Genomic DNA, 20,895 nt, shown 5'->3' with positions numbered 1-20,895 from the left:
CACAGACAGACACACAGATAGAGAGAGGGAGAGAGATGTGTTTTACCTGGCAGGAGTCCTTTCCTCCTGTAATCAGTCCAGCACAGATCATGTTGTCTGTGATGCTGCCGAGTCCGAATACGGGATTGTAAAGACAACTGCACTGTCTGTTGCCCAGTACAGACACATCCACCTCCTGAAGGGCCTGAGGGCTGGGCAGGGAGACTACAAACACACATGGACACATGAAACGGACTCACACAGGCACAGGCGGCGGACTTTCTTTGGACGACAGTTTATTTCCTTAACACAGCAAATGGGCATTACTGCAGCATCCGAACCAGGGAATCGCTTATCTGACACGGCTACGGGAACCCCAGAGGGTCAAAACGCAACAGACCTGCAGTTCTCCAAAGTGCCAAAAGGTGTCTCCAACGAAAAATATTCTGCTCAATAATGGCAAAACTCATAAAAACTATATATTTCTCTTAACAGCATTTTCAACTCTGTTACACACACAGTAGTCAATGTGTTAGAGAGAGAGACCGAGAGGACGAGAGAGAGAGAGAGAGAGAGAGAGAGAGAGAGAGAGAGAGAGAGAGAGAGAGAGAGAGAGAGAGATCATCATATTAATGCTCACCTCCTTCATCAATGTTTCCGAACCCAGTGATCCAGGTCAGGGTGCCATTGTGGAAGACACTCCCGGTGGCAGCCAGGCAGACGGGCAGGATGTAGTCGGTAAAGGCCACTGAGGAGCTGAGCTGCAGCAGAGCGATGTCGTTGTCAAAGTCATCGTAGTTGGGATGTAGAATGATCTGGTTCACTGTGAAGGTCTGGCTGTTGGTGTTGTTGCCCTGAAGGTCTTCCAGGCCCAGACGTACAGTCCAAATGCTGGTATCAGTACTGTAACCATGACAATAGAACACAGAGAAACATCAATATGAATTAGAGTTGCTTCCATGACAACGGAATATAGAGAAACAAAGAGAAGTCAGAACTGAAATCATGAGAACAGAACATTTTAGGCCAATCAAAAATGGTTAGTTAAACTATAGGCCTACTGTACCTGTCAAAGCAGTGTGCTGCTGAGAGGATCCACTGTTTGCTGATGAGGGATCCTCCACAGAAATGGTCGCCATTGCGATGGAGACTGGCCTGCCATGGCCAACTACCTGCTGGGGCATCCTGGCCACCCACTATCCTGCTGTTCAGAGGAGGACGGCCACACACTGCACACGCACACACACACTATATTAAAACGGACACAGTCATACTCAACACATACTATATGAATTCACACTAATCTTTGCCTTCACACGGTATGTGACTGATATCCCTTGTGAAATAATGTTGGGTCAAAAGACATATTTTGTAAGGATACAAACAGGGCCGTAAGCAGACATTTTCAAATACTGAGGTCAAATACTGCGTGCTGTACTGCATACTGAACATTAATGCTTCAAACACCTCAGTCAAACTCTTAAGTTTGTTTTCATTAATCACTGCCTTGAGGATAAATGGGGGTGGCGTATTGACTGAATTTACCATTGTTGATCAGTTTTCATCAATAGATAAATTACTGAAAAATATACAGAGGTCATGACCTCTGTGTCCTCAATGGTAGTCACTGTCAGAAATTAGAAATTGGCTGTGTGTGTGTTTGTGTGTACTTGTTTTTCTATCCTATTGAGGACTCGGATATGACTACAATACCAACACAGTAGGGACCCTGTGAGCAGTGGACACGTCTGTCTCTGTCCTCAGTCACAACAACATCATAGCAACTGATGGCAAACGCCATTGACTGATGGGGGGTCTTCTTTTCACATGACTACAAATCAAACATGTATAAGGTTTGGGGTGTAAATCACAGCCTCCATGACAATGCAATTCAATGTTGATATCTTATTATTCGGTGTGATTTGATAATTTTTGATATTTAAGAACGCCCCACATTACAATGCGATTCGATTCAATCATCAGACTATACTGCGATATATCGATACATTTTGATTATTACTTTCACCCCTAATAAGGTGCTTGGGAAGATGAGTGGAGTAGAAGTACAGCACTACAGTATGTCAGCAAACTGACTTGAGTAGACGTAGAAGTGCTCTTTGAACACCATACTTGTGTGGAAGTACTTAAGTATTGAAAATGTCTGGCACTTGGGTATTGTGAGTTTTTAAAGAATTACTATGCAACTGTCTTTGTACTCAAATAAAACATATTAGTAAAAATAATGAAGAAATTGCCAATCAAGCAGTAGAAGCAGTTTTTGTTACTGCTACAAAAGCAAATTACATGCAATTTGAATACATCTTTCTGATGTCATTGATTTTATGCAATAAAATTATGCACTAATTATGCACTATTATGAACTAATTGGCCTTTGTGTTTTCAGAACTGTCTTTACCAAGAACAAAGAACAAAAGACTGAGATTACTGGTGAGAACTGAGAAGCGCAATAAAAAACTGCATTTTATATAATTATGAACTTTAATATACTGTATAGCTTCTTGACAAAGTCAAAAGCTCCAAGCAGTTCCCCAATATTAAATGAACTAACCGAGCTGTAGGTCCGTGGTGTTGTGTTCTGCAGTTGTAGGCGGTGGCAGAGCTGTAGAAGATTCCAAGACGCAATCAGAATGGTGGAGATAATAAATATTTGTTCTAAGCATTACTATAAATGAAACATTACATGTACTATATCAACATAAAACCATTCTGTTGCTGTCACAGCAGTCATAAAATAAAATGGTCATAAAATTCATTAAAATAAGTTGCATTTACTGAATGGTCTGCGCCGAGGCTTAAGACATCACATGTTGATTGACAGGGTACAGATAATTGTGGATATCACTGATAAAGTCACTTCCATGGACCTTAGATAAGCAAGTATTTAATTCTTACTGGGTGATGTACAAGTTGAATTGTTGTCACTACAGCAAGTTGAATTGTAGTCCCAACAGCAGTCCCCGGCTGTGAGGCAGTGTTCATCACAGTAGCAGCCATTGCGCTTGCAGTTGTTATTTTGACCAGGGCAACAGAGTGTAGTTGGAAAGGAACAGCTCCCTTACAAATCAAAAGCAAAGGAATGTGATAAGACAAAGGACATATCATACAGATGATCACACACTGTTCACTTTAATCACCTTATCTCTGTTCTTATGGTAGAAACATGTTTGCTTCTATTTTTTCTTCTATTTCCTCCCCTACCCACCTGGCGTGTTGGGACACATTGCTCAATACACAGATAGGCAGGCCAAAGAAAGTGGATCTAACGAGAGGCGTCATTTTGTTTCTTTTCCGGTATCCACTTAATATCGGGTGAACGCCCCTTTAGGAGACCTTCGGTTAGGAGACCTTCAGAGTCCTGAAGTTTAGAATCAATGAAGTCCCCTTAGCGCTGTAGATGGCCGTAGCGCACGTCTTGCGCAAACACCTCAAAAAGAGAAGAAGAAGTAGGGGACAACACCCCCTTAGGAGACCCAACTTGAGCACACGCTTTTGCATTGAGTGGGCGTGTGTTGCGATATCTTGGTTTGATTCAGTATTTTTGGGCAGGCTATGAGGAAGTTCAATTAACCTATTGATGCTGGATGTGCGCAACATTGGCCCTGGCGCCTGGAGCTGCATGACGCAACATTAAGGGTCAAGAGATTTGAGACAGTTTTATTTAAAATCTTGGTACATTAGAGCTGAATGAACACATTCTAATACAAAATGAGGGTCTTAGCGTTTAAATGCAACTTATTGCGATTTTAAGATATTTAGATTTTATAGGCTGAGGGCAACTTTTTAAAAAAGGGTTTAGCATTCAGCTGCCTTTTTTGCAGGTGCTTTATGTTACGTCAAATAACAGGGTGAGAGCACAGTTTTGTTAGCCCAGTAAACTAGCACCACTCGCTAGTGGTATTTTTTTTTTACCTGCGACTGGTCTAGCCTTGATCCATAGCCGTGAACTGCCAAATTGCCCTGAATCTGCCAAACCAATTGAAACGCAGGGATTTGTTTTGAATCAAAGCGGGCGGGGTTTTGAGGGAGTGGTGACAAAGCCCACGACACTGTGAAAGCAAAACAACATGAAAGATGGCGCTGATTGGTCAGAGCGTTAGCCTATAGATACAGTTACGGTTTGAAAGACAACGGGTTTTTCTCATCTGCAATGTTCAGATGTATCATTCATCGGGGCCAGACAAAATTAAACATCCAATCTCACATTTAGTCTGGTTTATCAGGCTACAGTTTTGCTCAAAATAGTGCAATGCACACAACATCCCTTTCAGACAGCTTCCTCTTGTGTCTACAGTTAATCCTGTTGGATGTGGTTCATCCCTCTTGGTAGTATGCAGATATTCCCTTGGATAGCGTGGGTCTTGATACATCATAAAGACTTGCTGTCTCTTCAAAGATGCACCAGCAATACGCGCACCAAGAATTTCTAATTTTTTAACTCTAATATATCCCCCAGGATGTTGCGTGCATTGCAATATTTTGATTCCCCCCCCCCCCCAAAAAAAAAAAATCTCTTTTGAATTCAACCTTCACTCTGCTCTTACTGGTACAATGCAATTAATGTACATGTGTACATGTATAATACTGTACATGTGCAATTAATGAAGACTGCCCACCAAGGTGGTCCAATTAATCCATGAAACTTCCCACACCAAAATGACAGGTGCTTCAGTTTCACTGCCCAAACCCTGTATGAGGTGCTTGGGAAGATGAGTGGAGTAGAAGTACAGCACTAGCCTATGTCAACAAACTGACTTGAGTAGAAGTAGATGTGGTCTTTGAACACCATACTTATGAGGAAGTACTTAAGTATTAAAAATGTTTGGCACTTGGGTATTGTGTGTTTTAAAGAATTACTACGCAACTGCCTTTGTACTCAAAAGTGAGACATTGCCAATCAAGTAGTAGAAGCAGACGCACAATCACTACTGAAGTTCAGCATTCGGCACTTTTTTGATAAGTGTGACACTTGGGGCTCGGTCTTGCGACTTCAGGAATGTCTGGGTATAGTAGACAGTTGCCTAGACAACGTCAGAATTAGGGATCTGTTACTGCTACTAAGACATTTTACATGCGATTTGCATGAATCTGTCAGATTTCGTTCATTTTGTGCAAGCTTTGGAGCAATTGGAACTGCCTTAAAGGGACACTGTGTGAGATTTTTAGTTGTTTATTTCCAGAATTCATGCTGCCCATTCACTAATGTTACCTTGTTCATGAATACTTACCACCACCATCAAATTCAAGTATTTATTATGACTGGAAAAATTGCACTTTTCATACATGAAGGGGGGGATCTTCTCCATGGTCCGCCATTTTGAATTTCCAAAAATAGCCATTTTTAGCTGCAAAAATGACTCTACTTGGACCATACTAGAAAATATTTGTTTATTACTTAGTAAACTTTCATGTAAAGATCAAAGTTGGCAATTGGCAGCCCAGTTTCAATGAGCAGCATAGTTGCAGTACCTTTTTTTACCATTTCCTGCACAGTGTACCTTTAATGAGCCTGCACAGTTCACATGCGTTACCAACGCCATTTGGCTTGAGAACAATTAATGACGTCAACGAATGCGCAGACCACTCATAAACACTCGCGCCTCGTGCCCTATTTGACTCCTATTTTTGTAAGTGTGCCCTCTGCTGTTCATGACAGAAACGGTAGAATTGGTCGGCGTGGAGCGGGTAAAAACAGATAGCCACACAAATAACATCCTGTAGGACTATACTGAAAGTGTGACTTGTGACTTATCACAATAAGACATACATGTTTGTTGTAGCCTACATTGCCAGATCCTATCCAAGAGCATGTGAAAGCATTGTTCTGGCTGCAGAATTTTGCCAAAAGAACGCAAAACACAATGTGCTTTACTGAACAAAGTAAACAATTGCTTCACAGAAAAACATTTTAGGAAGACGATAACATTTCAAGACATTGAATTATCCTCAAAATGAGGTAGGGTCCTATTGTCCAATTGCTGTATAGGCTACTACACTACTCTTTTCGAGGCCACTGTAGTCATCTGCTCTTTCTGCCTACCTACTTCCTGATGGCTGCTGTTGGTAGACTTGCGTCATATGCGCTGCGTCAGGAAAATTTCCCTGCACACGAACGCCTGTCCGCCAAAATGTTGAGGTTGCGCTGGGGGGCGTGATGTCATTTTGGGTCATGTGATGGCACACACTAGTAGCGCATGTGAACTATGCACGGACGAACGCCTAGTAATGCTGACTGTGAATCCGCCTTTAGTGTATTCAGATTTGTCTTTACCAAGCTTAAACAAAGAAAAAAGACTGATTACTGATAAGAACTGAGAAGTGTTATAAAAAATCATTAGGACATTTATATGTTCCGGTTCTCTGAAGGAGTGGAGAGAGACTGCACTCCTATGGGTAATACGCATTCTCTGTAGTACTATTACAAATACATTTACCATCCCTGCCGAAGGAAAAAAAGGCTGGCCTTTTCCCGCCGTCCTCGTGGGCTACAAAAGATGGCACGCACTCGCGCATATCCTCTTACACCAAGATCCTAAGCTTTCACGAGTGAGAAGGAGGAACAAGACAACAGTCTCTCTCCACTCCTTCAGAGATCCGTGGACATATATATGTCCGAATATTCTTTTTCAGTCGCTCTTTCGACTGCTCTCCTATGGGAGTTACAAACACTCCAGATCGAATGACTGATTAAACGGGTACGGACCGGAGGCCTGTCGCGTAGCAAGAGAAGCCCAGGAATAAGTGGACCTGGTAGGGCACAGCCAGTGGCCTTCTGACTTGTGGCAGATGCCTGGAGAACGGGATCTTGATCCCCTCACTGACGTCTGCTCAGCCTTGGACGGGCCACACCTATAAAGCCCACAGCTCTGGGTGTGGGCAAAATAGTTCACAATGGACATGTGAAAGCAGGTCCCTCTAAGGGGCAGCTCCTACGGCTCGCCCGAGAGAAGGCTAGTGATCTCCGGCAACCAGGGACGGACCAGAACGTGGCAGCCAGTTACGAGAGGCTCAAAATGAGTCTGACCCAGGAACACCATCAGGACTTCTAGGTAGTGAATGTGACATGTGGACACTGGGGAGACCAGGTACCACTGACGCCACGTCCGTCAAGCAGCTCCCCCCATCATGTGAAGGGAACGTCTGCACAGAGAACTTTGCGACAGGAGACGGTCCCCAACAGGGATCCTCTGACAAAAATATCCTGCCCTCTTCATGGTGCTATGGAGGCCAGGCAGCTGCTGGACACTGTCACCAGACGGGACTCATGGTGAAATCTCCCATAAATAGATGGCCAAGAGGAACCACATGGACATCGAAGGCCATGAGCCCTAGGAGGCAAAAGAATCAGCGGAACGGTAGCTGCCGCGAACAGCGGAACCACGACTAACAGGCCTGAGACACCTTCACCCGAGTCTGGGACAGGTAGGCCCTGTACGCAGCCAAGCCGAGGGTCATGCCGATGAACACAACATTTTGTGCTGGCAGGAGAGAGCTCTACTGCCAATCGATGGCGAACCTCAAACTGTGTAGGTGGGATGCCAAAAGATCTGTGTGTGCTCTGACTTGGAGGGCAGAGTCAGCACAGGTCAACAGATCATCCAAGTAGGCCAGGACTCGCACACCCTGTTCATGGAGCGGCAGGAGTGCAGCCTCCAAGCAGCATGTGCACACCCGGGGGCTCAGGGCTAGCCCGAAGGGAAGCACCATGAACTTGTAAGATACACCCTCGTGTAGGTATTTCCTACGCGGAGGGCAGACATAAATATGGAAATAGGCATTCTTCAGATCAACTGAAGTGAACCAATCACCATGATGCATCAAACGCATAACAATGACTGGGGACATCATTTTAGAACGCAACACTTTGAAAAAAGAGTTTAGGCGTCTGAGGTCAAGGGTAGGCCGTAGCCATCATTCCTTTTAGGCAGTAGGAAGTATCTGTTATAGTAACCATCCTCGGCCTCTGAGGGGAAAAAACAACATATCGCTGCCTCTGCGAGTAACGCCATAATACCTGCCCCTAACGGCGTGCCTGGTCACCTAGGGCCACCGAGGGGACCACTGAGTTAAAAGCAGGTGGTCGTTTGTTTAACAGCAAACGTTAACCACTCCCCACTGAATTCAATATTCAGGAGGAGTCTGTGCATTTGGCTTGTGCTTAGCACGTTGGGCCAACAGCACGTTTCCTCTGCAGGGCTCGGGTGCTTCTGTATGGCCAGTGCTCCTTGAGAGCTGAGACCACTGAGGGGGTGCCGACTCCAAATGCTCAGCCTCCTCCTGAATATTGAATGGGCTGAGGGTCTATAAGATCTCTCCCAGAGGCTGCTACCTACTGGACTAATGGTGTCACCTGAGGGGAATAGAACCCATCTAGAGTGACCAATGCTTGGGTTTCGGCATTGTGCCCTACTAATAATGTCCTGAAAGGGCTTACCTCCTGGACTAAGGCAGAAAGCACATTAAGTGTTAGCCAGTTATGCCGTCCTGGCCACCTGGCTCACGGACTAGCGACAGCGAGAAGGGGCGGGACTGGATCGAATATTTCGACAGTCACCTCCCGGTCTATTCAGAGAATTGGTAGCCGCTAACAGGACACAGTCACGCAGGTGATATGGACCGCTGTGTGAGGAAATTCACGGGGTAAAGGAATGATCCCCCTGCCGCGGTGTGATTGAGAACCATCCCAATGACACAGTTCACCTGAATCACCTTAAACCATCTCTCAGACAAGGGATACGCCGATAAGACGGAGCACACAACATGAGCATCTACTGTTTCCAGCCCACAGCCTCTCGGACAGGGTGGTCATGTATCAGGGGGAGGTTAGCCGATTAGCTTGGTAGCTAACGTAACCTGGCCACTAGTGGAAGACTCAGGTCTTCTACGAGACACCTTACGACCAGTCATTGTGTACAAGGTTAAGGGACAGGCTGCGTAAAATGGACCTGTTGCTGTGGGGATGCTCGTGCATGCCCAACAGGGACGAAGCGAAAACTAGTAGCTAGCACTGCCTCCTTAGATTAGATTATACTTTATTATCATGCAAGCATGAAAATTGTCTTTGGTCTCACAGGGTAAAAAACAGACAGACAGACAGACAGACAGACAGACAGACAGACAGACAGACAGACAGACAGACAGACAGACACAAACAGACAGAAAACACACATATAAATGCATCCACCCCCCCCTCCAGCCACCCCTCCCAGCACACACATCATATGCAAGTCAGTCATTAGTTCAAAATATCTCTAGCTTTTCCATAGCTTATTGACTATGGAAATTGCATTTGGAATAAAAGAATGTTTATAAATGTTCTTCTTAGCAATGAATGATCTGTAGCGCCTCCCTGAGGGCAGCAGTTCAAACTCAGAGTGAAGAGGATGGATGGGGTCATCTAAAATGTTTGTTGCTTTCCTCTGAACTGCAGTCCTGTACAGGCTGTCCAGTGAGTTTTGGGGTCTTCCTATGATCTTCCCAGCCATTTTCACCACTCTGGACAGCCTGTTCTTGTTCAGCAGGGTGAGATGGCCATACCAAACAGAAATGTTGTAGGTAAGGACACTCTCTATTAGGCTTACGTATGTCCTCTCCAATATGTTGCAGCTTACTCCAAAGCCTCTCAGTTTCCTGATTAAAAACAACCGTTGATTGGCCTTTTTGCATATTGCATCAACATTATCTGTGAAGTTAAGCTTGCAGTCAATATATGTGCCTAGATACTTAAAACAGCGGACAATTTCAACATCTTGATCAGAGATTAAAAGTGGTGAAGGGACACCAGTATAATTTAGAATTAGCTCCTTGGTTTTAGAAACATTAAGTAAAAGTGAGCTATTCTTACACCACTGCTCTAGCTTAAAAACATGATCCACGTATTCAGATATGCTGTCGTTCTGATAAAAGAGTCCCACTAGAGCCATATCATCAGCATATTTCACCAACTTAAAAATATTGCCGTGCACTGACATTTCATTAGTATACACAGAGAACAACACAGGAGACAGACAGCATCCTTGTGGGGCCCCCGTGTTGAGGATTAGTTCCTCTGAGAGCAAGTTCACTAAGCTTCACTAGGTAGCTAACTTAACCTTACCATGAACTGATAAACTTGGCGTTTCCTTGGACGGAAAACCGACAGCGGACAAGTATTTGAATCCGCTGTTTAGGTGAAATGCTTGTGTTAGTCCAGGGTAACTGAAGGGTATCCAGGCAGAAGCAGTAGACACAGGGGTGTGTGGTCACGGCTAAGGACAAAGTGAAGTGCCAACTGCTAGCCTCGTGAGGATAGCTAATAGCTCCGTCACGCTCAGCCGAATTATGGAGATAAAAGACTATTCACTTTTTTCTGCCGAGGCAAAAATAACTTCAGACCAGTGACAGCCATCGCTATCGAACGAGCGACTGAAAGAGAAATGTATTTTGTATACAGTATAATTATAAACTTGAATATAAAGCTTGTTTAAAAATATTTCAAAACCCCAAGCACATTCACAATATTAAATGAACGCACCGAGCTGAGGGTCCGTGGTGTTGACTGTGGTGGTGTTGGGTTGAGGAGTTGGTCCATCACCATCACAGGAGAAGCTGCTATCGCCATCTACCCCGCTGGAGGTGAACTGCACATAGCCCGGCTGGTCGGAGCCAACGTGGGAGTTGATCCAGTTCTGGTACTCAGAGACACGGGCATATACCCCAGGGAAGGCAGCCCGAGCACACCCGATCCCAAAGCTCACGATGCCGGACTGGACCCACACAGACTCCTGCTTGTTCACCATGGGCCCACCTGAATCCCCCTGGGAAATACACATCGTACAGTGTCAGAATGAGGATTCACCCTGGGGAACAGACATCATAAGGACAAAGTGTGGAATCAACTTGGGGAACACACATCATACAGGGTCAGTGTGTGTGTGTGTGTGTGTGTGTGTGTGTGTGTGTGTGTGTGTGTGTGTGTGTGTGTGTGTGTGTGTGTGTGTGTGTGTGTGTGTGTGTGTGTGTGTGTGTCTGTGTTAGTGCGTGTGTTAGTGCGTGTGTTAGTGCGTGTGTTAGTGTGTGTGTGTGTGTGTGTGTGTGTGTGTGTGTGTGTGTGTGTGTGTGTGTGTGTGTGTGTGTGTGTGTGTGTTGATATGAGAAAAGAGAGATTCAAGAGTGTGTGTGTTGATATGAATGAAGAGAGTGTGCGTGTCTCTATTTCACCTGGCAGGAGTCCTTTCCTCCAGTGGGCTGACCAGCACAGATCATGTTGTCTGTGATGCTGATGTCTTCAACATTGTAGAGGCAGTTGCACTGTCTGTTGCCCACGACAGCCACATCAACCTCCTGAAGGGTCTCAGGACTGGGTAGGGGCACTGGAGAAACACATGGACATAGTCAGGATGTGTGTGTACTATGCGTGCCTGTGTGCGTGTGTGAGCATTGTGAGGATGTGTTTGTGTGTGTGGGTGCGTGCGTGCGTGCATGTGTGCACATATGGGTGCATCCTTGTTTGCAACTGTGCGTGCATGTGTTGTGTATTTCACCTCCTGAAGCAATAGTCCCAAATCCAGTAATCCAAGTCAGGGTGCCATTGTGGAAGACACTCCCGGTGGCAGCCAGGCAGACGGGCAGGATGTAGTCTGTAAAAGCCACTGAAGAGCTGAGCTGCAGTAGAGCGATGTCATTGTCAGAGGAGATGTCATCGTAGTTGGGATGTAGAATGATCTGGTTCACTGTGAAGGTCTGGCTGTTGGTGTTGTTGCCCTGAAGGTCTTCCAGGCCCAGACGTACAGTCCAAATGCTGGTATCAGTACTGTAACCATGACAGTAGAACACAGAGAAACATCAATGTGAATTAGAGTTGCTTCCATGACAACGGAACATAGAGAAACAAAGGGGTGTCAGAACTGAACAGAACATTTTTGGCCAAAACTTAGTTAGCTAACATATACTGTACCTGTCAAAGCAGTGTGCTGCTGAGAGGATCCACTGGTTGCTGATGAGCGATCCTCCACAGAAATGGCCGCCATTGCGATGGAGACTGGCCTGCCATGGCCAACTACCTGCTGGGGCATCCTGGCCACCCACTATCCTGCTGTTCAGAGGAGGACGGCCACACACTGCACACGCACACGCACACACAGTATATTAAAACGGACACAGTCATACTACAACACATACCATTACAACACATTGTAAGCACATCATTTGGTAGACAGGGTCATATTGAGGGGCCATTGTGATTTTTAGGCCTGTATCTTCCTTCAAACTAAAACCAGGGGTGTCAAAATCTGCTTCTAAATTTTGTATATAATTCACAGGCTTGAAAGGTGGGCATGGCACCCCAACTTTGGAGGGCTTCATCACCGCAACCGTTAGACGTAGGGTGCTAATACTTGGTATTCTTTCAATTGACATCAAAAGGTACTTGTGTGTGAGATTTTGGGTAAATCGGAGAGGGTCATGAGGGGAAGGCGTGTGAATTGACATGGAATGACCCAGAAGCAGTTTTCTGTTACTGCTACAAAATCAAATTACATGCAATTTGAATACATCTTTTTGATGTCATTGATTTTTTGCAATAAAATTATGCACTAATTATGCACTAGTATGCACTAATTATGCCATAATTGGCCTTAGTGTTTTCAGAACTGTCTTTACCAAGAACAAAGAACAAAAGACTGAGATTACTGGAGATTTGAAAGTCGATGATAATCAGGCTAGGTGAGAACTGAGAAGCGCAATAAAAAATGCATTTTGTAAATAATGATCAACTTGAATATATAGCTTCTTGACAAAGTCAAAAGCTCCAAGCAGTTCCCCAATATTAAATGAACTAACCGAGCTGTAGGTCCGTGGTGTTGTGTTCTGCAGTTGTAGGCGGTGGCAGAGCTGTAGAAGATTCCAAGACGCAATCAGAATGGTGGAGATAATAAATATTTGTTCTACGCATTACTATAAATGAAACATTACATACTAAAAGAAACATAAAACCATTCTGTTGCTGTCACATACTGTAGCAGTCATAAAATAAAATTGTCATAAAATTCATTAAAATAAGTTGCATTTACTTTATGGTCTGTACATCACATGTTGATTGACAGGGTACGGATAATTGTGGACATCGCTGATACTGTCACTTCCATGTACCTTAGATAAGCAAGTATTTAATTCTTACTGGGTGATGTACAAGTTGAATTGTCACTACAGCACGTTGAATTGTAGTCATTACAGCACGTTGAATTGTAGTCACTGCAGCACGTTGGTTTGTAGTCACTACAGCAGTCCCTGGCTGTGAGGCAGTGTTCATCACAGTAGCAGCCATTGCGCTTGCAGTTGTTATTTTGACCAGGGCAACAGAGTGTAGTTGGAAAGGAACAGCTCCCTTACAAATCAAAAGCAAAGGAATGTGATTAGACAGAGGACATATACAGATGATCACACACTGTTCTCTGTAATCACCTTATCTCTGTTCTTATGGTAGAAACATGTTTGCTTCTATTTTTTCTTCTATTTCCTCCCCTATCCACCTGGCGTGTTGGGACACATTGCTCAATACACAGATAGGCAGGCCAAAGAAAGTGGATCTAACAAGAAGCGTCATTTTGTTTCTTTTCCGGTATCCACTTTATGTCGGGTGAACACCCCTTTAGGAGACCTTCGGTTAGGAGACCTTCGGTTAGGAGACCTTCGGAGTCCTGAGGTTTGGAATCAATGAAGTCCCCTTAGCGCTGTACATGACCGTAGCGCACGTCTTGCGCAAACACCTCAAAAAGAGAAGAGGAAGTAGGGGACAACGCCCCCTCAGGAGACCCAACTTGAGCACACGCTTTTGCATTGAGTGGGCGTGTGTTGCGATATCTTGGTTTGATTCAGTATTTTTGGGCAGGCTATGAGGAAGTTCAATTAACCTATTGATGCTGGATGTGCGCAACATTGGCCCTGGCGCCTGGAGCTGCATGACGCAACATTAAGGGTCAAGAGATTTGAGACAGTTTTATTAAAAATCTTGGTACATTAGAGCTGAATGAACACATTCTAATTCAAAATGAGGGTCTTAGCGTTTAAATGCAACTTATTTCGATTTTAAGATATTTAGATTTTATAGGCTGAGGGCAAGTTTTTTAAAAAGGGTTTAGCATTCAGCTGCCTTTTTTGCAGGTGCTTTATGTTACGTCAAATAACAGGGTGAGAGCACAGTTTTGTTAGCCCAGTAAACTAGCACCACTCGCTAGTGGGTTTTTTTTTTTTTTACCTGCGACTGGTCTAGCCTTGATCCATAGCCGTGAACTGCCAAATTGCCCTGAATCTGCCAAACCAATTGAAACGCAGGGATTTGTTTTGAATCAAAGCGGGCAGGGTTTTGAGGGAGTGGTGACAAAGCCCACGACACTGTGAAAGCAAAACAACATGAAAAATGGCGCTGATTGGTCAGAGTGTTGGCCTATAGATACAGTTACGGTTTGAAAGACAACGGGTTGTTCTCATCTGCAATATTCGGACGTATCATTCATCGGGGCCAGACTAAATTAAACATCCAATCTCACATTTAGTCTGGTTTATCAGGCTACAGTTTTGCTCAAAATAGTGAAATACACACAACATCCCTTTCAGACAGCTTCCTCTTGTGTCTACAGTTAATCCTGTTGGATGTGGTTCATCCCTCTTGGTGGTATGCAGATATTACCTTGGATAACATGGGTCTTGATACATCATGAAGACTTGCTGTCTCGTCAAAGATGCACCAGAAACACGCGCACCAAGAATGTCTAATTTTTTTACTCTGATATATCCCCCAGAATGTTGCGTGCACATTGCAATATTTTGAAGAAAAAAAAAGAACAGATTCTCTTACCTTTTTAATTGAACCTTCACACTCTGCTCTGACTGGTACAATGTACAATTAATGAAGACTGGCCACCAAGGTGGTCCAATTCATCGATGAAACTTCCCACACCAAAATGACAGGTGCTTCAGTTTCACTGCCCAAACCCTGTATGAGGTGCTTGGGAAGATGAGTGGAGTAGAAGTACAGCACTAGCCTATGTCAACAAACTAACTTGAGTAGAAGTAGAAGTGCTCTTTGAACACCATATTTATGAGGAAGTACTTAAGTATTCAAAATGTTTGGCACTTGGGTATGGTGTGTTTTTAAAGAATTACTAAGCAACTGCCTTTGTACTCAAAAGTAATACATTGCCAATCAAGTAGTAGAAGCAGAAGTATTTACAATCACTACTGAAGTTCAGCATTTGGCACTTTTTTGCTCAGTGTGACACTTGGGGCTCGGTCTTGCGACTTCAGGAGTGTCTGGGTATAGGAGACAATTGCCTAGACAACGTCAAAATTAGGGATCTGTTGCTGCTACTAAGACAATTTACATGCGATTTGCATGAATCTGTCAGATTTCATTCATTTTGTGCAAGCTTTGGAGCTATTGGAACTGCCTTAAAGGGACACTGTGTGAGATTTTTAGTTGTTTATATCCAGAATTCATGCTGCCCATTCACTAATGTTACCTTGTTCATGAATACTTACCACCACCATCAAATTCAAGTATTTATTATGATTGGAAAAATTGCACTTTTCATACATGAAAAGGGGGATCTTCTCCATGGTCCGCCTTTTTGAATTTCCAAAAATAGCCATTTTTAGCTGTAAAAATGACTCTACTTGGACCATACTAGAAAATATGTGTTTATTACTTGGTAAACTTTCATGTAAAGATCAAATTTGGCAATAGGCAGCCCAGTTTCAATGAGCAGCATAGTTGCAGTACCTTTTTTGACCATTTCCTGCTCAGTGTACCTTTAATCCATTGATGCCTGATGTTGCGTTGCGCAACATTGGCCCTGGCGCCTGGAGTTGCATTACGCAACATTCAGGCTCATGAGATTTGAGACTTTATTAAAAATCTCGGTTTGTTTGAGATGAATGAACACATTCTAATGAAAGATGAGGGTCTTAGCGTTTAAATGCAACTAAGTGCATATTTCTATGTGCTTCAGAAGCTTAGATATTTAGCTTTTTATAGGCTGAGGGCAGCTTTTCTTTAAAAGGGCTCAGGCATTCTGCACCCTTTTTTGCAGGTGCCTTAGGCGTCAATGGGTTAAGGAGCCTGAACAGTTCACATGCGTTACCAACGCCATTTGGCTTGAGAACAATTAATGACGTCATCGAATGTGCAGACCACTCATAAACACTCGCGCCTCGTGCCCTATTTGGCTCCTATTTTTGTAAGTGTGCCCTCTGCTGTTCATGAGAGAAACGGTAGAATTGGTCGGCGTGGAGCGAGTAAAAACAGATAGCCACACAAATAACATGCTGTAGGACTATACTGAAAGTGTGACTTGTCACAATAAGACATACATGTTTGTTGTAGCCTACATTGCCAGATCCTATCCAAGAGCATGTGAGAGCATTGTTCTGGCTGCAGAGTTTTGCAAAAAGATCGCAAAACACAATGTGCTTTACTGAACAAAGTAAACATGCTTCACAGAAAAACATTTTAGGAAGACGATAACATTTCAAGACATTGTATTATCCTCAAAATGAGGTAGGGTCCTATTGTCCAATTGCTGTATAGGCTACTACACTACTCTTTTCGAGGCAACTGTAGTCATCTGCTCTTTCTGCCTACCTACTTCCTGATGGCTGCTGTTGGTAGACTTGCGTCATATGCGCTGCGTCAGGAAAATTTCCCTGCACACGAACGCCTGCCCGCCAAAATGTTGAGGTTGCGCTGGGGGGCCTCATGTGACGGCACACACTAGTAGCGCATGTGAACTATGCACGGACGAATGCCTAGTAACGCTGAGTGTGAATCCGCCTTTAGTGTATTTAGATTTGTCTTTACCAAGCTTAAACAAAGACAAAAGACTGATTACTGATAAAAACTGAGAAGTGTTATAAAAAATCATTAGGACATATATACTTATATGTTCCCGGTTCTCTGAAGGAGTGGAGAGAGACTGCACTCCTATGGGTAATACGCATTCTCTGTAGTACTATTAGAAATACATTTACCATCCCTGCCGAAGGAAAAAAAGGCTGGCCTTTTCCCTCCGTCCTCGTGGGCTACAAAAGACGGCACGCACTCGCGCACATCCTCTTACACCAAGATCCTAAGCTTTCACGAGTGAGAAGGGGGAACGAGACAACAGTCTCTCTCCACTCCTTCAGAGAACCGTGGACATATATATGTCCGAATATTCTTTTTCAGTCGCTCTTTCGACTGCTCTCCTATGGGAGTTACAAACACTCCAGAGCGAATGACCAATTAAACGGGTAGCCCAGGAATAAGTGGACCTGGTAGGGCACAGCCAGTGGCCTTCTGAGTTGTGGCAGATGCCTGGAGAACGGGATCTTGATCCCCTCACTGACGTCTGCTCAGCCTTGGACGGGCCACACCTATAAAGCCCACAGCTCTGGGTGTGGGCAAAAGAGTTCACCATGGACATGTGAAAGCAGGTCCCTCTAAGGGTCAGCTCCAACGGCTCGCCCGAGAGCAGGCTAGTGATCTCCGGCAACCAAGGACGGACAAGAACGTGGCAGCCAGTTACGAGAGGCTCAAAATGACTCAGTCAGGACTTCAAGGTAGTTAATGTGACATGTGGACACTGGGGAGACCAGGTACCGCAAACAGCAAACGGTAACCCCTCCCCACTGAATTCAATATTCAGGAGGAGTCTGTGCATTTGGCTTGTGCGTCAGCGCTTTGGGCCAACAGCACGTTTCCTCTGCAGGGCTCGGGGGCTTCTGTATGGCCAGTGCTCCTTGAGAGCTGAGACCACTGAGGGGGTGCCGACTCCAAATGCTCAGACTCCTCCTGAATATTGAATTCAGTGGGGAGGGGTTACCGTTTGCTGTTAAACAAACGACCACCTGCTTTTCACTCAGTGGTCCCTTCGGTGGCCCTAGGTGACCAGGGGCGGGTATTACGGCTTTACTCGTGGAGGCAGTGATACGCTTTTCCCCCTCAGAGGCCGAGGATGGTTTCTATAATAGATACTTAGTGCCTAAACGGAATGGTGGCCTACGGCCTACCCTTGACCTCAGACGCCTAAACTCTTTTTTCAAAGTGTTGCGTTCTGAGATGATGACCCCAGCCATTGTTATGTGTTCGATGCATCATGGTGATTGGTTCACTTCAGTTGATCTGAAGAATGCCTATTTCCATGACTGCCGAGTCCGAATAGAAGCACGGCGCCGGGTAGTCAGGGAGAAAGGGTGGTTCACAACCGCCACTTTGTCCCTATTGGCATACAACGTGACAGCCTCAGTCGATGAGGCTGGATGCCGTTCACATGTCAGCCCCAAGGGCATGGAAGGATTAACCCTCAGAGAGGGCAATATCCATATCAGTCCCCGCTTAAATAGGCCATTAAGAGGGTAAAAGCGCTCAGCGCACCACCTGTGCTGAGGGTCTATAAGATCTCTCCCAGAGGCTGACCGAGAAGCCAAGGATACCTCCCCAAGGGGGGGAAGATGGCTAAGCCTGTTTTTTTTTTACCCCAATAATAATGTCCTGGAAAGGAGGGATCACCTACTGGACTAATGGTGTCACCTGAGGGGAATAGAACCCATCTAGAGTGACCAATGCTTGGGTTTCGGCATTGTGCCCTACTAATAATGTCTTGAAAGGGCTTACCTCCTGGACTAAGGCAGAAAGCACATTAAGTGTTAGCCAGTTATGCCGGCCTGGTCACCTGGCTCACGGACTAGTGACAGCGAGAAGGGGGAGGACTGAATCGAATATTTCGACAGTCACCTCCCGGTCTATTCAGAGAATCAGGTTAGCCGCTAACAGGACACAATCACGTAGGGCGTTATACACCTCAGGTGATATGGACCGCTGTGTGAGGAAATTCACGGGGTAAAGGGATGATCCCCCTGCCGCGGTGTGATTGAGAACCATCCTAATGACACAGTTCACCTGAATCACCTTCAACCGTCTCTCAGACAAGGGATACGCTGATAAGACGGAGCACACAACATGAGCATCTACTGTTTCCAGCCCACAGCCTCTCGGGCAGGGCGGTCATGTATCAGGGGGAGGTTAGCCGATTAGCTTGGTAGCTAACGTAACCTGGCCACTAGTGGAAGACTCAGGTCTTCTACGAGACGTCTTACGACCAGTCATTGTGTACAAGGTTAAGGGACAGGCTGCGTAAAATGGACCTGTTGCTGTGGGGAGGCTTGTGCATGCCCAACAGTGACGAAGCGAAAACTAGTAGCTAGCACTGCCTCCGTAAGCTTCACTAGGTAGCTAACATAACCTTCCAACGAACTGATAAACTTGGGGTTCCTTGGACGGAAACCCGTCAGCGGATAAGTATTTGAATCCGCTGTTTAGGTGAAATGCTTGTGTTAGTCCAGGGTAACCGAAGGGTATCCAGGCAGCAGCAGTAGACACAGGGGTGTGTGGTCACGGCTAAGGACACAGTGAAGTGCCAACTGACAGCCTTGTGAGGATAGCTAATAGCTCCGTCACGCTGAACCGAAGTATGGAGATAAAAGACTATTCACTTTTTTCTGCCGAGGCAAAAATAACTTCAGACCAGTGACAGCCATCGCTATCGAACGAGCGACTGAAAGAGAACTGTATTTTGTATACAGTATAATTATAAACCAGAATATAAAGCTTGTTGAAAAAAACCCAAGCAGATTCACAATATTAAATGAACGCACCAAGCTGAGGGTCCGTGGTGTTGACTGTGGTGGTGTTGGGTTGAGGAGTTGGTCCATCACCATCACAGGAGAAGCTGCTATCGCCATCTACCCCGCTGGAGGTGAACTGCACGTAGCCCGGCTGGTCGGAGCCAACATGGGAGTTGATCCAGTTCTGGTACTCAGAGACACGGGCGTATACCCCAGGGAAGGCAGCCCGAGCACACCCGATCCCAAAGCTCACGATGCCGGACTGGACCCACACAGACTCCTGCTTGTTCACCATGGGCCCACCAGAATCACCCTGGGGAATACACATCGTACAGGGTCAGTATGAGGATTCACTCTGGGGAACAGACATCATAAGGACAAAGTGTGGAATCACCTTGGGGAACACACATCATACAGGGTCAGAGTTTGTGTGTGTGTGTGTGTGTGTGTGTGTGTGTGTGTGTGTGTGTGTGTGTGTGTGTGTGTGTGTGTGTGTGTGTGTGTGTGTGTGTGTGTGTGTGTGTGTATTGATATGAGTCAAGAGAGAGAAGAGAGATTCAAGTGTCTGTGTGTTGATATGAATGAAGAGAGTGTGTGTGTCTCTATTTCACCTGGCAGGAGTCCTTTCCTCCAGTAGGCTGACCAGCGCAGATCATGTTGTCTGTGATGCTGATGTCTTCAACATTGTAGAGGCAGTTGCACTGTCTGTTGCCCACGACAGCCACATCAACCTCCTGAAGGGTCTCAGGACTCGGCAGGGGCACTGGAGAAACACATGGACATAGTCAGGATGTGTGTGTGTCAGACTTGTACGAAATTCCGAATTGAATGAATTGAAATTCATAATATGCCATAATATGAACACTAGGTGGTGGTGTGCCACTGTGCGTGCATGTGTATTTCACCTCCTGAAGCAATAGTCCCAAATCCAGTAATCCAAGTCAGGGTGCCATTGTGGAAGACACTCCCGGTGGCAGCCAGGCAGACGGGCAGGATGTAGTCAGTAAAGGCCACTGAGGAGCTGATCTGCAGCAGGGCAATGTCGTTGTTGTTAGAAAAGCTGTCATAATTTGGATGTGGGATGATCTGTCTCACTGTGAAGGTCTGACTGTTGATGTTGGTGCCCTCAAGGTCCTCCAGGCCCAGAACTACAGTTAGACCAGCAGTAGAAGTGCTGCAACCATGACGACAGAACAAAAACATCAAGGTCAATTAGAGTTGCAACCATGGCAATAGATAGCCTGGGAACTCCCATACTGC

At 45.2% G+C, this 20,895-nt stretch overlaps 1 protein-coding gene across 9 annotated transcripts in view; it reads right to left on the bottom strand.

Annotated features, from left to right (window-relative positions):
* Window positions 1–20,895, bottom strand: part of LOC134455952 (uncharacterized) — a 68,286-nt gene that overhangs the window by 39,661 nt on the left and 7,730 nt on the right. For 7 of the 9 annotated variants that reach the window (XM_063207391.1, XM_063207366.1, XM_063207323.1 and 4 more), the window contains exons 8-21: window positions 20,541–20,809; window positions 20,247–20,398; window positions 19,666–19,948; window positions 13,154–13,360; window positions 12,817–12,867; window positions 11,933–12,095; window positions 11,520–11,788; window positions 11,197–11,348; window positions 10,511–10,793; window positions 2,893–3,054; window positions 2,549–2,599; window positions 1,046–1,208; window positions 620–882; window positions 47–204 (exon numbers count right to left, since the gene is read on the bottom strand). In XM_063207391.1, the coding sequence (XP_063063461.1) occupies window positions 47–204; window positions 620–882; window positions 1,046–1,208; window positions 2,549–2,599; window positions 2,893–3,054; window positions 10,511–10,793; window positions 11,197–11,348; window positions 11,520–11,788; window positions 11,933–12,095; window positions 12,817–12,867; window positions 13,154–13,360; window positions 19,666–19,948; window positions 20,247–20,398; window positions 20,541–20,809 (2,626 nt within the window). The remainder of the gene's footprint in view (window positions 1–46; window positions 205–619; window positions 883–1,045; window positions 1,209–2,548; window positions 2,600–2,892; window positions 3,055–10,510; window positions 10,794–11,196; window positions 11,349–11,519; window positions 11,789–11,932; window positions 12,096–12,816; window positions 12,868–13,153; window positions 13,361–19,665; window positions 19,949–20,246; window positions 20,399–20,540; window positions 20,810–20,895) is intronic. The other 2 variants (XM_063207383.1, XM_063207373.1) reach the window with 2 other exon arrangements.

This window comes from Engraulis encrasicolus, chromosome 1, assembly GCF_034702125.1.
Source record: "Engraulis encrasicolus isolate BLACKSEA-1 chromosome 1, IST_EnEncr_1.0, whole genome shotgun sequence".
Lineage (NCBI taxonomy): Eukaryota > Metazoa > Chordata > Actinopteri > Clupeiformes > Engraulidae > Engraulis > Engraulis encrasicolus.
Note: the sequence above shows the minus strand (reverse complement) of the source record. Positions and strands in the feature narration are given on the sequence as shown.